This window comes from Perognathus longimembris, chromosome 8, assembly GCF_023159225.1.
Source record: "Perognathus longimembris pacificus isolate PPM17 chromosome 8, ASM2315922v1, whole genome shotgun sequence".
NCBI classification, from domain to species: domain Eukaryota; kingdom Metazoa; phylum Chordata; class Mammalia; order Rodentia; family Heteromyidae; genus Perognathus; species Perognathus longimembris.
The window spans coordinates 28935306-28952565 of record NC_063168.1 but is presented as its reverse complement, the minus strand read 5'-3'; the positions used below and the strand labels follow the sequence as shown (position 1 = coordinate 28952565).

General features: G+C 41.7%; 1 protein-coding gene across 1 annotated transcript in view; it reads left to right on the top strand.

Moving 5' to 3' along the window:
• Positions 1–16757, top strand: part of Tacr1 (tachykinin receptor 1) — a 166182-nt gene extending 149425 nt beyond the window's left edge. Inside the window, exons 3-5 of the mRNA XM_048353576.1 lie at positions 12623–12773; positions 14925–15121; positions 16326–16757. Of these exons, the coding sequence (XP_048209533.1) occupies positions 12623–12773; positions 14925–15121; positions 16326–16617 (640 nt within the window). The 3' untranslated portion in view covers positions 16618–16757. The remainder of the gene's footprint in view (positions 1–12622; positions 12774–14924; positions 15122–16325) is intronic.
• Positions 16758–17260: the final 503 nt, after the last annotated feature.

Here is a 17260-nt window from a genome sequence, read left to right as displayed (position 1 = left end):
TCTCTTTGCTTTCTTTACGCTTTGGCCATGGTAGAGGAGAGAATATACTCAAGCATAGCTATGGAGCTGCTGTGGCAGGGGCCAGAGGGAGGGGAAATGGCAAACCAAGCATGATTGCTTGCTCTTGGAAATGTTCATCACATAGCATCCAGACGGCGGTTTCTCATACCTTTCTCCATAAAAGAACCATCGTTCACTGAGGAAATCGCTGCTTTTAGTCTGAGATAGTGAACTTACAAAATGCACCAGAAGTGCTTTGTATTTAAGAAAATGTACACATTGTTGAATAGTAACTCCTTTGTATGACTGCTTAAACATAATACAAATATAGTTTAGAGAAGAAAGAAAATACACATACACACACATACACACACACACACACACACACACACACACACACAATTGTTGGAGGGTGGGATCACTAGGGTGATTGAAAACGCTCCAAATGACCAAAGTTGGATCAATGAGAACAAAATACTAAAGTCATAGTAGGTGATAAACAAATTCCCAAGAGTCCATACAAATATAAAATAAAAGAATAAACAAATGAAGTGATAGCTCACTGTGCCTTCAATTTACATTTCTTTGGCGATTAGTGATATTGAGCATATTTTCATATACATGTTGGTCATTTGTATGTGTTCTTTTCAGAAATATGTTTTCATGTCTTTTGTCCATGTTTCATTTCACTATTTGGGTTTCTGCAATTAAGTCATTTGCATTCTTTTTTTTTTTTTTTGCCAATCCTGGAGCTTGAACTCAGGGCCTGAGCACTGTCTCTGGCTTCTTTTGCTCAAGACTAGCACTCTACCACTTGAGTCACAGCACCACTTCTGACTTTTTCTGTATATGTGGCACTGAGGAATCATACCCAGGACTTCATGGATGCTAGGCAAGCACTCTACCACAAGGCCACATTCCCAGCCCCTGCATTCTTTATATAGTCTGGACATAGACACCAACTCTGTGATCCTATCCAACACATATTTCAAATGTTTTGACTTATCTTTTGCATTTTGATATGCCTATCCCTTAATGAATTATTGTGATTATAACTTTCAATAATTTTGTTATCTTTTTAACTTCCTATTTTATTAAATACATACATAGATAATAAAAAGCATATATTTCGATACAATTTTACAATCCTTCTCACCCTAGACACTCTGTATAATATAGAATTGTTGAGCCAGTTACTGCAACTCTCTGTCAAGGTCAATGGCATCACACAACTTCAGGGACTGTTATTTACACAATAGTCTCTGTGAATGTGCCCTGGAGTAGTGTTGAATGCAGTGGTGCAGAAGCACTAGGCAATCATTGTATCTGTGTTTTATTATCTATAAAACAGACATTGCTGTTGGGAGGTGAATGAGCATTTAAAACAAAGTCTGATATATAGCACTTTATCTGTGTTACTTGTTAGTATAGCAGTGATGGTGGTGGTGGTGGTGGTGGTGGTGGTGGTGGTGGTGGTGGTGGTGGTAGTGGTGGTAGAATGTCTCCAAATCAGAGCCTGAGTTTTCCCAGCTCTCTCCATCCAAGCTGTGCCCATATGATGGTTGAGTGCATGTCAGTTGGCTAACCTACTAGCCAAACACTAGAGTAAATGTTACTGTAAAGGCATGGTAGATGCATATCGCTTTAAATGAAAGAGATTACCCTCTAGAATGTCAATAATACTTATCTGTATGATACTTTTCATCCTTGTGACCAAAACCTAATAAAATAAATTAAGAGACAGAACAATTTATTTTGGCACGTGGTTTTACAAATTTCACTCCATATTTGTTGGCTCAGTTAATTCCAAGCATATGATGAGACAGACATTCTGACAGCTGAAGCATGTGACAAAGAATACTCACCTCAAGGCAGAGAGGAAACAGGGAGAGACAGAGAGACAGAGTCCAGAGCAAAATACAGCCCCAAGGACATGCCTCCAGTGACTCACTTCCTCCAACAAGGCCCTACTTCAAAACTTTCCAGATCCTCCAAAATAGCACCACCAGTTGAGAGCAAAGCCTTTCTTGCTTCAATGCATTTTAGGGGGACCGTCATACATATTCAAGCCATGCCATTATGCAGTCTGTTAAAGGCCATATGAACACATGACGTTTTCTGGAAGAGAAGGAATTCTGCCTCAGGTCTACAGCAACAACTCTTACCAAAGGCTACATGACAGATCTCATCCCCATCCTTACCCCTGTGTAAGTCATTCTTTAAATTATTCTATATAGATAGACAAATAAAAGGAGCAGGGGGACAGATAGAAAGAGACAGACCAAAACAAAAACATTGCTTCTCTGGAGAACCCTGAACAATATTGCCTTTCATTCCTGGCCTCCATTGTGTCTGGTCCACATGAAAGAGCAGCCTCTCAGCTGAGCCTAGTAGGCTTATATATCTAACCTCTCCCCCCATGCTGGATCATGCTTAGTACTGCTTAACCCTACATTGACTTTTGGTGGCATTTCAAGTGAAGGCCCAGCATAGGGCCTTACAGGACCCTGGAGGCTGGATATAGTCGTATCTCATGTCACTCAGCCTTCAACTCTTTGACCCCAGCCACCAGGGATTTCTCTTGGCTACTCCAGTATTCCTAGCTCATTTGGACCTCAGAACTTTATGTCTGCTCCCATCTCCTCATGGGCCACCTAACCCTGCACTCTTCATGGCTTTTTTACTTTTTCCCTGTCAGTCATGGGGCTTGAACTCTGAACCTACAATATCCCTGAGCTCTTCAGCTCAAGGTTAGTGCTCTACCACTTGAACCACAGGGCCACTTCTGGTTTTCTGGTGGTTAATTGGAGATAAGAGTCATTGAACCACAATCCTCAGATCTCAGCCTCCTGAGTACTTAGGATTATAGGTGTGAGCCACTGGCACCCAGCTCTTCACAGCCCTTTAAGTCTTTACTACCCCATCCAGGTCCTATGAGTACTATCTTCTCTACCATTGCTCTGTTTCATTTGTACACTGAACTCATTTATGATTTTATACTCATTTGTGATATATTTATTTATTATCTGTCTTCCTATTCATATGTCCTCTGGACTTAATCCATGGAGAGGATTTACTAAAAGTTAGGTGTTTGATTAAATGGGGCCTTGCATCAGCTGTGCGGTCTCTTAGTTCCATTATCCTCGTCCATTGCTGAAGGTGCATATTACAGGAGGGAGAAGATCAATGGTAAAGTGTTTTCCTAGCAAGCCTCATGCTCCGGGCTCTGCATTCAATCCTCAGCACAAAAAGGAGTAAAATTGCAAACTGAAGGGGCTCTCTCTCAGCCCAAGGCTATCCCCAAGATTTTAGAGATTGTTTTTCTGAAAAGGTATGTGATTTTATACAGATGCACCATCTCCACAAAGTCAAGTTCAGAAAGCCCAGTTTAATAGGTGCAAATGATAAAATAATAATTCCATTGAAGAGTGCACAAGTCAGTTGTCCAGTTAGATATATTTTTTAAGTCTCTGTCTATTATTCTCATTTCCCAACATGAACCCCTTCATACCTCCTCCCCAAAAGCATTCACTGCACCTGGGTTTTCCATCTCTATTGTGGAGATCAACCTAGGTTTTCCTTCCATAAAAAAAGGCTCCCAGCTGGGTCCTGGTGGCTGTAATCCTAGCTGCTCTGGAGGCTGAGATCGAAGGAAAGCAGTTCAAAGCCAGCCCAAGCAGAAAAGTCTGTGAGACTCTTCTCTACAATTAACCACCAGAAAGACAAAATAGTGCTGTGGCTGAAGTGATAGAGTGCTAGCTTTGAGCTAAAGAGCTCAGGGACCATGCCCAGGCCCAGAGTTCAAGCTCTCGACAGACCAAAAAAAAGGGGGAAAGGCTCCCTGTTTTGTAAAATAAAGTGAGTTACATAAAAGATGGTTCCCAATTATTAGATTTGCTTGGGCCAACTTAGGGAAACAAAAATCTCTCATCATTCCCACATTAAAAATGTTTGTCTTCTCACTTACAAGACTTCAAATTGATTAATGGAGTCTTCTTAATCATTTCCATGACACATGTAAATGGCATTGTTCAATTTGTTGATGGAAACTATACTCAGGCAGCCTGTGTGGGGCATAGCATAATGGCATATTGTCCGTGCTAGAAAGTACAGTGTTTGTCTTTCCCACATATTTCAGGTAACTGAGACTCTCTCTGGGCTCAGGGTTCACAATAGACAGAAGCCATGGAAGTAGTAGGAGGAATCCAGACACAAATTAGAATCCAGTTGGCTGCATTCCAAGGCATCCATCTATATGGAATTCAGTTCTGCAGCTGGTATTTTAAGCTATGCTATTTTTAATGAGTTGTGTGCCATTATTAAGTGCTGTAGATAATTATTATGCTTGATGTATTTGCTTTCTTTAAAAAAGTTGTAGTTTGTATGATTTGAGTGACAGCTAGCCATTCTTCTTTGCACCTCTGAGTAGCAAGAGGAAACCATGCAAAAGGCTGAAATGACAAAAAGGTAAATGTGTTTCCTACTCTCGTTTCAACTTTGTGTGACTTGAACAAGGCAATTACTTTCCTTTCCTTGTCCCTTTAAGGTTCTAATTTAAAATAGGGTCAGCGGCATCTGTTAGCTGAAGTCCCAGATGTAATGGGATAAAGTCAAATCCATTTCCTAGAAATGCCTTTACAATGAAACTACTACACATAGAAAATGTCAAATTTCTACATCCTGTAAAAGCCGATAGCTATTCACACTGTACCACATAGAAATCTTCTTCAATAGTCTTCAGCTTTCTAGCCATTTATTAATGGCTGCTGTACTGAGATTTCTCTTGTAGAGAGAAACTGTTTTCCAGTCATGACAACTTAGGACAAGGGTCAGAAGTTTGGTGCTTAGGCTATTGTGACCAAGACTGTTTCAATTATTTTATGTGTTTTCATATGCCCCAGAGACTAGATAAAGTGTTAAGTGCCAGCCACATCCACAATTATTGTTTGACTTATTTATATGGGGAAAAAAGTTTATTCTTATTAGCTGGCACTGCTGGAAGCAATTTCTAAACAATGTCTCACCAAAAATAACCATACTTTCAATGCCTGATGGAATGATAAAATACAAATTCCACTAATAATGCCCAAATCTCAGCTCTCCGTATCTCAGTGTTCATCATCGGCTGCAATAGTTGGGGGCAAAAAGACTACCCAAATCCATCCCTGGGCATTCATCCAGCAAGGACACTGCAGTGATGATCAGCCAGCCCATCCTCAGCCAAAACCTAACATGACAGAGTGCCAGAACCGTGTGGAGGGCTCAAGGATGGCAGAGTTGTGGCAGCAAAACATTGACTAGCACTCACTGGCATGCAGAGCAAGCATGTCACCAACAAAATGCAGCTCTGCTCTCCACAGCTAGGAACATTCCAGGGTTTGCAAAGAACATGCTTACAAAAGCACAAACTAAAAAATTACATATGATAGGGTAAGGCATGTGAGTGTAGAGTAGGGCAGGCAATGTGCACTGTTCAATGAGTCCAAGCACATACAATGTGCATTCCTTTTTCTGCTCTTTTACTGAAGCGCTGATAATCTAAAGGAAATACTGATTGGTCCAGGTGCCAGCTGCAGCATGGTGCCTCCTGGTGGAAGTTGTAAGTCATGGATTTCTATCCCGAAGCCCTGGGGCTGGAAGGGATTTACAGAACATCCTCAGAGACATCAAATCTTCAGATGATCTGGTATCATCTGCTACACTGGGAAGCCTGATTAATGGGCATAATACAGCTGCAGGGACTACCTCTGTCTTCCTGTGTGGGGTATCCTTCTCTGCCACATCCTGTGCCACCACCTAATAACTTAAACTCACCACTGGAACTCTGTGACCACCACCATCTCTGAATCGCCCACTTGGATCCACTTCTGGTGACCAGTCCTCCTTCACTTCCCCACTAACACAAAGTCAAGTAAGTCACCTTGTGTGTGCAGGACCTCCCAAGAAAATTGAGTCCATTTTTGCCTTTTAACCTTGGATGAAATAGTGAATACTCCATTGCCAGGGACTTTCACTCTGTTTAGAAGGAGCTACCAGGGCCAAAAAAGTTCAGTGTCAATGATTCTTACCCCTGGCTTCCCAGAAGAGCTCCTGAGAACTTCCCTGAGAGCTTCTAGTGCCCAGGTCACTACTGCAGGCCAATTGGATAAGAAATTTTAGGATGGACTCCACACATTGGAATTTCTCAAGATTCCACAGGTCATTCCCAACATACAGTCAAGAGAGAGAGCCATGTGCTTCAAACTTCAACTTGTGTATGAAATCTCTGATCTCAGATATGGCCTATTTGGGGTTGAGCTTGAGAATCTGCATCTCCAACAAGCCTCCAAAGGTCACCGGTGTAGCTCAGCATTTGTGGTAATGAGCAGTTTGCCACAGGGGTTATATAAAAGGATGTTGACCTATATGTCAGGGATATAGCAGAGATGGTTAATGCATTGAAGGAGACCAGGAGTGCTCAACCAGTGCTCTTCAGTCTTTCTGTAGGAGTTGAAATCTTCTACCTACCACCTTTTTTTTTTTTTTTTTTTGCCAGTCCTGGGTCTTGGACTCAGGGCCTGAGCACTGTCCCTGGCTTCTTTTTGCTCAAGGATAGCACTCTGCCACTTGAGCCACACAGCCACTTCTGGCCATTTTCTACATATGTGGTGCTGGGGAATCAAACCCTGGGCTTCAAGTATACGAGGCAAGCACTCTTGCCACTAGGCCATATTCCCAGCCCTACCTACCACCTTTTAAACAAAACCATATGTAGAAAGCCAATACATAAGGCCATACTGAAAAGGCACATTGTTAGAGGTGAAGATGGGAGACACAGAGCCATGAGTATTTAGCTTCCTTCTTCCACTATTCCAAAGCATCTAGAGTCTCTAGTAAGTCCATTATGAAAACACCTAGATATTATTTAATAAATTTGGGTTTCAGATGATGAGGATCACTTCAGAAACCAAAACTGCTGGTGCTTTGTACTGTTATATGGTAAATTATCCAAGAAGCCACATATTGAAGGATCGAATCTTGGATTCTTTATTAGAGCATTACCAGTCTGCAGGCAGCCAGTTGTTAAAAAGGCCTGTAGCCTGCAAATACCCTTAACACTGTTAGGAAAACAGGCCACAGAGGAGAGAAAGAATAAAAACAATACCAACAAACCAATCCAGCTCCAATGGAGAGCTGATTTGGGACACTATTGTGATCAGAGACAAGCCAGGAGACAGGACACAGGACAGGAACACAGAGACATGCAGCATGGCGTAATTGTACCTGAGCTGGCCTGACCCTAAATAGGTTCAGGTAAGGGGGCAGGGTCACAGGAAGCTCCCAGTCCCAAGCACTTGGCTGACAGGTTCAGTAACCTATAGGCCAAGTGTCCATCCCTGTCTCCAGGGATTCGGGAATACCCATCACCTGGGGGTGGGACTTCCCTTCCTCTAGGAATTCAGCTACACCCGTAGAGACAAGATGCCAGACCCTACAATTCACCATGTGGCCAATGATGATGCTGACCAGATCTGACCTTACTTCAGTACCTGCTAGTGAGGCATTAAGTAAACTTGGATTCATGAGCATTAAGGTATTAGGGCATTAAGGACCAGGACTCTGTGGGACTAGGAGCTACATGGTTCATGTTCAGCAAGTTTATCCTGAAAATGCCTCCAGTTCTACTCACTGCTTAAAGGAGTGAGCTAGTTGGAATAAAGGCATGAATCAATTGCATGCAGCTTTCTTCTGAAAGTTCTAATAAGCACTTCAGCAAGATTTAATTATCACAATGAATGTACTGTTCCTCCTACCCCTCCTCCATGTCTACACCACCTGGAACAAATCTCATCAAGGGGACAAGCACTTCCTTCTGTCACTGCCTCTCCTTTCATTTCTGGCTCTTTCTCCATCTCACTTCCAGTTCATTGCTGACCCTAGATCTCTTCTTCCAAGGCAAATATTACTTTTGAGAGCTCATAAAATCCTGCCTGGAATGAATCTAGTATATATCTGAAATGAAAGCCAAAATAGGTGTGAAATCACACAAAATAGGATTACTATGGTTCATTGACCAGCTTTCTAAAATAATAGTTTGGGCAAATACATAGACACACTTTTAACTAGCTCCAATAGCTAACTTCAGCTAACTATAAAATATGATTTTTAAAAAATTCCCTCAAAAAAGTGTGAAGATGAAAGAAATGAGTTTATTCTTATATAATGATGAAGTTTCATTCAATGTACATTCCGCGAGAATTTTGGGCACTGCTTGGGTTGAACTTTCATAATTTCTCAGCCTTAAGAGTTTGTTTGAACAAGATTTAGAATGATACGTTTCATTTTAGAGCTTATCCAAGGGTTGAATCTCTCTTTTTTGTAGAACTGAGGTTTTAGAAATGCCAGGAAAAAACAGAAAACTGCAAGTCCGGAGGCCTGTGATCTAAGACTTTTTGAAATCTTTTTTTCTCTAATCATTCTATTGTGATTAAAACTAGTAATATAAAAACATACCAGCTTAATCATTTTAAAATGTACAATGCAATGGCATTAAGAATATTTACAGTGTTGTATGACCAGTCATTGCTATCAATTTCATCATCCCAAACAGAAGGTCTGTAGCCAGTTAAATACTAGGAGTTAAAGAGTAGGAATTACTATTTAACTTCTGTCTCTACTTTCTGTCTTAATGATGTATATTTCATATAAGTGTAATTCTACAGTATTTGTCCTTCTGGTCTATTCACTTAGTATAATATTTGAAATGTTTATCAATATTTCAGAATTCCATTCCAATTTAGGATTAAATGGTAGTTTATTGCAGATAGACCACATTTGCTTATCCATTTATCTGTTGATGGATATTTGGGTTGTTTTCCATCTTTTATCTGTGTTGAATAATATTGGTGTCTAAGTAGCTGCTTGAGTTCAGCTTTTCTGTTTGTTTGGGTCTATTCCTAGAAGTAGAATAAATGTATAATATTCTCTTTTTTTCAGGTGATATTATAATTTGAATTTATGCTATTTATAATATTTATTTTACATTTTAACTTCTAATGGTGTACAAAGGAGTTACAATTTAACATGTCTATTTATATGTTCAATACTTCTTGATCAATCACCCTTTCATCATTCTCCTCCATGTTACTTCCCCTTCTTCCCAGAAACATGTTCCGTTTCCCACTTCCTCTATCACAGATGGATATTGAGTATTAGGACTGTATTTTTCCCCCATTCCCTTTTCCATTTACCCACTCATCTACTTTCCCCCATTCAAACTTTGTTTCAACAGAAACGTGAATTGTGCTCTTACATTATGTTCTTTTGTTTTCTTTTTGGAAGTATTGGGGATTGAAATCCTGGTTCCAGCTTCATGATCACTAGGTATGTGCTCTATTTTTGAGCCATACCCCCAGCCTCTTTTTCCATTGGTTATTTTCAAGGTAGTATCTTGCTTTATGTCCCAGCCAGCCTGGTTTGCAATCCTTATAATTTGTACTTCCCACTGTTCCTAGGGATGACAGGCTTACCCCACTGCACCTAGCCATTGGTTGATACCTGGGCTGACCTAGAACTTTGATCACCTGATCTCCTATTGCTTCTAATTATTCCTGGTTGTACATAGAAAAGCCAATGTTCTGCCTGCTATATATAACACAGTTTTTATTGAAACTAAGTCCTTTTTACTTTTGTTTCCAAATAGGTAACTGAATTATTTTTCTTCTTTGATAAAGGATAAAAAAAAATATGCTGGGCACTGATGGCTCACTCCTGTAATCATAGCTACTCAAGAGGCTGAGATGTGAGGATCAAGTTTCAAAGCCAGCCCAAGCAGGAAAGTCCATGACACTCTCATCACCAATAAACTTAAAAAAAAAAAAAAAAAAAAAAAAAAGTTCTAATTTTTTTAAAAAGCCAGAAGTGACGCTGGGTTCAAGAAGTCTAGAGCTAGCCTTGAGTGGAAAAAGAAGCTCAGGGATAGTGCACAGGTCCTGACTTCAAGTTCGACTTGCACAAAAAAAGAAAGAGAGGAAAAGGCAAAAAAAAAAAAAAAAAGAAAAGAAAAGACTGATAAATGATGTTTTACTTTAGCATTCCCCTAATGTTCTGATTCAGGACTTCCCAAAGGATGTGTTGTTTTTAAATGCTGGTTTTATTTTGTATTTAGGTATGGTAAGGTCTGTAAAACAAGATAATTACCACTGGAAAAAAACCAAATGCTTTATTTCTCACAGATCCCAAAGTAAAGGAGCCAGTTCTCATACCATAGAGAAAGCCTTAACTGGGTTTTGTTTTTTTTTTCAGGAAAGAATATGCGAGGTGAGGCTGAGTAAGCAAGGCTAAGGATTGGCTAGCTTGAATTATTTCTGTGGGTTCTGCCTGTCCAGGGCAGGAGAAATGTCCTTTGGGTCTAACAAACCCAATAAAGCTGACAGATGCAGGGTATTAATTATTAGTTTGCATGGGAAGGCGTGTTACCAGGAGAGTGCTTTGTTATCTCTAGGAATTAGCTAGACCTCCCTTACCAGCAAAGCTTCTGCTGCCAAAGCATCAGATATAGACACCAGAAAGCATGCTTAGTACAGATTTTAATGAAGTCATTCAACCACAAACAATCATGGGGTCCCAGCAGGCATTCTTTGGTCTCAAAGATCTATAATCAGAAATAGCAGGCTTTCCATGATAGATGTTCATTAGAATAACTTGGGACATTTTCTAAAATAACTTGGGAAATTTTCTGCTCCCACAGCTAGGCCAATTGAATGGATACCTTCAAGCACTGATCATTTCAGAAGCCCCCCAGTGGCTCTACTAGGCATTTAGGAGTTAGAATCACCAGTTAAAACAATGTTTCTCAAGAATCTGAACCAGAAACAGTAGCAGCAGCAATCTGGGAATGTGCTATAAATGCAAATTCTTAGCCCCCTTAAACACATCACAAGCCCTTCCAATGTGTCTGAGGCCTATGTGAAGGTAACAACCCTTGGTGTAGAGAAGGAAGCATCAACTGAGTAGCAGGGTCCTCTCCTCGCAGCCCTGAGCCCACAAAAATGCTCAGCATTCCCAGGCAGTGGTCTGACCAAGCTCAGCCAGCATGTTTGGATCCGTCAGTCTTCATGACACTGAGCTGTTCTCATAGGGAGAAGACAGGAGGCCTCTTAAAGGGTCTCAGCATCTTTCAATCCCCGCCCCCCCCCCACACACACACCTTATCTCTAAATGCTTTGCTTGCAAGCACCATTAGTAATTAACCTGAAGGAGGTACATCACACCATCACTTCTGTGGCTGCTGGACAATCCAGCAGGTCCCAGAAAGCACAACCCAGATGACCTTGACAGCCTGCTGATCCAGGAGCCTGTCTGCGCAGGACAAGGATGTACTCTTACTCCGCATCACTGAATCTCTGGTTCATTACTTAAGAACTCTTCACGTATGCTTAATATCCAGAGGGGACTGGAGAAGTGGCAAAGATGTTGGGCTTCACCAAAAGTGCCTGAAAACAAAAGGAGTGTCCATAAAGGAGAAATTGAGTGCATAAGTGTGTTTTCCCTGTTGGGAAAGAAAATTAGCATAAAGAGCAGGAAATGGAATCTATGGGTAAATTTTCTCCAGTGCCAAGAAACTAGTCTGGGGTCACCAACCTGCACCCTGATTCCAGCCCCTCACCATTACCGGTTATAAACTGGGACAACTTAAAGGGATTCTGGAAGTTTGGATTCCTGATCTACAAAATGGGATGACGATATGTGCTTTAAAGATTAAATAGGAGAATGCCAATGAAATGCTTAGCATCATTCTCTTCAGAAATATTCCAAATTTAGCTACCATTTCTGCTACTAACAATGTCACTAATATTATTAGCACAGTGATTATCAGTTTGTTTTGTTTCCATAACAAAACACATGAGGCACAGTGCTTTATAGAAAAAAGAAAATTACTTAGCTCACAGTTATAAAGTCCAAGGGCATAGCACTGCCATCAGCTCAGCCCTAGAAGGGAGCTCATGATGGGTGGTAGCACAGAGGCAGGAGTATGTGCAAGAATGGGGTGCAGTGTGTGCACCCCAATAACTCACACAAGATGTTAAGCTCCCGTTCTCTCTGGAGGAACAAAAGTAGTCTCAAGGAGATCTGACCACTCCTAGAAAAGAGAGGACTAATGCAGTTACTAAAGTGGTTTTCCCATGACCTAGGAACCTTCCACTAGACCCTTCCTCTTAAAGTTTCCACCTTCACCAACACTGGGGACCAAGCTCCCAGCACATGAAGCTTTGAGAATCAAGCCATACCCAAACCATATCTAAGAGCTTCAGTAAGTCTCCCAAGATAATATTATTAGTAATATTAGTATTATGTTATCTAACACTAGCGATGAGTAAAAAGTTAAAACTAGACAGACAAACCAGAGCCTCCTTGAGAAAAATTTGTCTTCTCAAAATTCAAACCCCTTACTTGTATCTTCTATTTAGCAGAATTTTGCCTTAAACAAGATAGAATGAGTATTACTGCAGTAACATAGCTCAAAATCCATTCACTTGGCAGTCAGCACGGTCTGTAGTGTGCCTTATCACCCAGCCTTTGAGCCAAGCCTTAAGCAACCCTGTCATTTCTTAGAATGACCCTTCGGTCTACCTTGTTGCAGGTACCACATCTGTGTCACCATGCTGATCTACTTCCTCCCCCTGCTGGTGATTGGCTATGCCTACACTGTGGTGGGGATCACACTGTGGGCCAGTGAGATCCCTGGGGACTCCTCAGACCGGTACCACGAGCAAGTCTCTGCCAAGCGCAAGGTGAGCAAGGGGCAAGCAGCAACCACCCTGGCACAGACAACAGACTGGCAAGCAGGGCTGACAACCTCCTGGTGCTAGAGCAGCAGGCATAAAACATCCCTGGGACTAGGGAACAGGAGGGGAACAGAGAGGAGGGCCTTTTTCTGCACATGCCCATACACATACATACACACTCATACACACATACCTATGCTCATCTCCTTACACACATTATACACTCACATACACACTTGTACACATATACTCATACACATATTCATTACATACATACACATATCCATGCTCACACCTTTACATTCATGCATGCATACATTCACTAGTTACATGCATAACCCATTTACCCTCATACTTGTACACCCATAATAAACCCATTTACCCTCATACTTGTACACATACACACACTTATACACATTCACTATACTCACACATGTACACATACATAAACATTTATATCCACTCTTACACATGCTTATGCTCATACAAACACACTCGTAGCTACTACTTGCATAATATTTTCATTTCCATACATATACTTGTACATATATGCATTCATTATACAAATGTATACCACACTTGTATACATGCATTACACACATACATACTTATATATCATACAATACATATGTATTTATTCATATATACATACGTATACTCATTGCACACATTCATAAATCTCATTTGCAATCACTCACTCATATAAGCTCAAACACGTACTTACTCATTCACAGACAGACTCAATTTTGCCACATAGTTACACATATAAATACATAAACTCATTCTCGTATACATTCATGAATATACAATCACAAATACATACATACTCACACACATTCATATACACACTTGTTAAATATATATATACAAACTCATTTACTTGCACACACTCATATAAAGCATGTACACTCGTACACTCATACACATTATGAGTATGCACAGTATGCATAAAACATGCATACACACTCAAACACATAAATGTACATGAAACCACCTATGCACAAATACCCGAAGATACACACAACATGATCCCCACTGTTATTTGGCTTTGCTAAGCCTTGTATATATTGGTATTTGTAAATCAAATACACACATGCACACATACATTGTTTTCTCTGTGTTTCTACAAATAGAAAATAAATAGTGGTCTCATTTTTTACATAAAAATTCCAAGAGCCTTGCACATCAGCAAACAGAAGACTCTCCGTGCTCCATTCTTTTTCTCCTTTTGGTGCTTCCTTGAACGGATTGTATAGCTGCCATATGCGTCTTCCCTGGGATTTCTTGGAGACAGATTACAGCATTCAGAATTGTAGTTCATTTAGGCTGCTATAAGAAAATTCTTTTGGAAATTTGCGAGATATGATGAGAAACAGATTCTCACAGCTCTGGAGGCTGTGAAGTCTAGGATGAAGGCACTAGCAGATGGAGTGTCTGGTGAGGGCTGCATCCTGATTTGCAGGCTCCTTCCCCTATGTGCCCACACAGGAGCACTAATTTTCCAAGAGATCTAATTCCAGTAGGAGACTCTACCTTAAGACCTAATTTCTTCCCAAAGGCCCCACCCTCTAATGCCATCATGTTGAAGATTAAGATTTTAACATATAAATTGGAAATAACACAAGCATTCAGACTTCCGTGCCCAGTGTTCCTAAAATCTTATTTTAAATCTCCTTTACTAATATGTCCTCGCAGTGGCTCTCCCAATCTCTCCCCCCCTCTCCCCCTTCCCACTCCTTCAGCCTCCAGACCAAGTGACAAGTGCCTGCCCTAGCCAACTGATCTCCCCTGGCTTCTCCAGGCTGCCCAGGAGGGCCATATACCACAAAACTAAAACCATCTCAACAGTTAGTCCAGCAGAGAGCTCTGGGTCCCACCCTCAGAGTTTTGGGTCCAGAAGCCTGGGACCTGCATCTCTAACTAGTTCCTTGGTGATGATGATTGATGCCTGTCCTGGGCCACACTTAGAAATATTGGCATAATCAAAATTTTTTATGTCCAAATATAAAAGATTCTTCCTCCTCCTCTTTGAGAGGCAGTATTATAACTATCTCCTGCCCTATACCACCCTAATGTATGCAGTGAGGGGAGGAGGGGAAGAAATAGCACTGAAAGGAGAATGTGTTGGTGGGCTCCCCTGGTCACCTTTTTCACCAGGTGGTGAAAATGATGATCGTCGTGGTGTGCACCTTTGCAATCTGCTGGCTGCCCTTCCACATCTTCTTCCTCCTGCCCTATATCAACCCGGATCTCTACCTGAAGAAGTTTATCCAGCAGGTCTACTTGGCCATCATGTGGCTGGCCATGAGCTCTACCATGTACAACCCCATCATCTACTGCTGCCTCAATGACAGGTGAGCCCCCACTCACTCCCTTTCTAGGGTCTACAAGTAGCCATCCTCAATCAACACAGCTGACAAAAATAGGAGGGAGCAATATAGCCACACACTGTGTCCCTTGCTGATTGGGAGTTGTACAGAAGTGTGGATGTTTCTTAAACAAATCAGGGATCCATATATTCTTGTAGCAACTGTGTTAGGGAAGAGGGAATTAGGATTGATGTAAAACTTCTCTTGCTGATGAGCATAAGGCAAGCCTGTAAGTTGGATCTTCTTCCTATCCTACTGCATTTCTAACAGGACCAGGTAAGCAAAGAGGAGTCAGGGCCTGGAAAGCCACATTTATTATTTTATCAGACTGGTGTAAGGACCTCCCCCCCCCACCCCCGCCAAGAAAAAGCCAAACTCAGACTAGTCAGGGCAGGGAGAGATCATCAAAAGTAGCTCTCATCCTCAGTTACAGGTATCACCATGGCTGGCAGAGGGTGCCCAGTGGGGGCAGGAATACAAAGATCTAACACAGTACTCATTCAAAGCAGCAGCCTCTGTGTGTGGCAGGAAGTGAGGATGAAAACAAAACACAAAGAAAAAAATTGTAGGCAGCAGTTGAGAAGAGCCTCCTGTGACTGAGACAAACACAAGTACTATGAGTACCAGAAAGACATGCTCTTGAACTTGCTCCAGTGGTCTCTGTTAATCTCACTTAAGAGATCCCATCCTTCTGAAAGCATGACAACTTGCCTCAAATTTTTGTCTTTAAAGGCAGATTCTTCTTGTTTAACAGAGAAACTGAGGTAGGTACACGGTATCTCCGTTGTGAAATAGACTCACAGAGAGTCTATTTACAGTCGTTGGACTACATTGGGAAAGCTAACACAGGTTTTAACCATGAGCCTGGTGGCCAACTTAGTGCTGTGAGCACAGTGAACAGGTAGTAAGTGGTCTTTGTTGACACTGAATTGACTCAGAGTCTTCTGACCTAACAGGACAGGCAGCCTAGTGCAGCGATGCCCTCAGAAGCAACATGCACCTCACCTAAACCTGGATTCTGATCCTATATTTGACTTTGCTGACTGGCCTTGGAACCTTTCTAGCCCGGAATTAATTTAAAAAATAATGGCAGGGTGTGTCCAAGGTTGAGAATTTGATGCAATGATGGGGAATGTCCTCTGCAAACAGGCCATCCTCATAGTTCACTCTCCTTCATTTCTCTCTCCAGGTTCCGTCTAGGCTTCAAGCATGCCTTCCGGTGCTGCCCTTTCATCAATGCTGGTGACTATGAGGGGCTAGAGATGAAATCCACCCGGTATCTCCAGACCCAGGGCAGTGTGTACAAGGTCAGCCGCCTGGAGACTACTGTCTCCACTGTGGTAGGGGCCCACGAGGAGGACCCAGAGGAGGCCTCCAAGGCTACACCCTCCTCCATGGATCTGAACTCCAATGGCTCCTCTCGCAGCAATTCCAAGACCATGACAGAGAGCTTCAGCTTCTACTCTAACATGCTGTCCTAAGTACTAGTTCCTTCAGCAAATGCAGCCACCATTGTCTTTGTCCTGCTTCGTTTGTGCATGGATATGATCTCTATTATCTGGAACCCATCAGAAATACCCTAACATGGGAGCAAAGGGTGAATGGTTTAGTGAAAATGTTCTCTCTTAAAGTGAATCTGGATTTCCAATCTGGATACTTCGGTCTTTGCCAGTCTCCCCCATTCATGTTGTGTGACCCAAGGCAAATCATTGAACTTCTTTGAGCCCTATAAATTGATAATGCTGTACTAGACTTCCCCTATAGATCATGCCATGATTCTAGAAAAGACTTCAGCTGCATGTGGGTGACTCATTTCAGGGTGAATTTTGTAGCACAGTAACAGATCCAACAGGTCTATTTGCCTGGAGTGGAGCCCTGCAGTCATTCTCAGCCATGCTCAGGTTAGTCCTCTTCAGCTGGTGGCGCACATCACTCTGGCTATCACTTGACAGGGGAAGCAAAAGAAGGTGCCACATAAAACCCAAGCACCCATGAAAAGAAAACACACATTCACCTCCTTTTGGCACCCCAGTACTTCAGTTCATTTAAGCATCAAGGAACTGAGACTGTTGGGTTATTCTGCATTACATTCCCAGTGACCACTCTGAGCAACCAGAAGATACA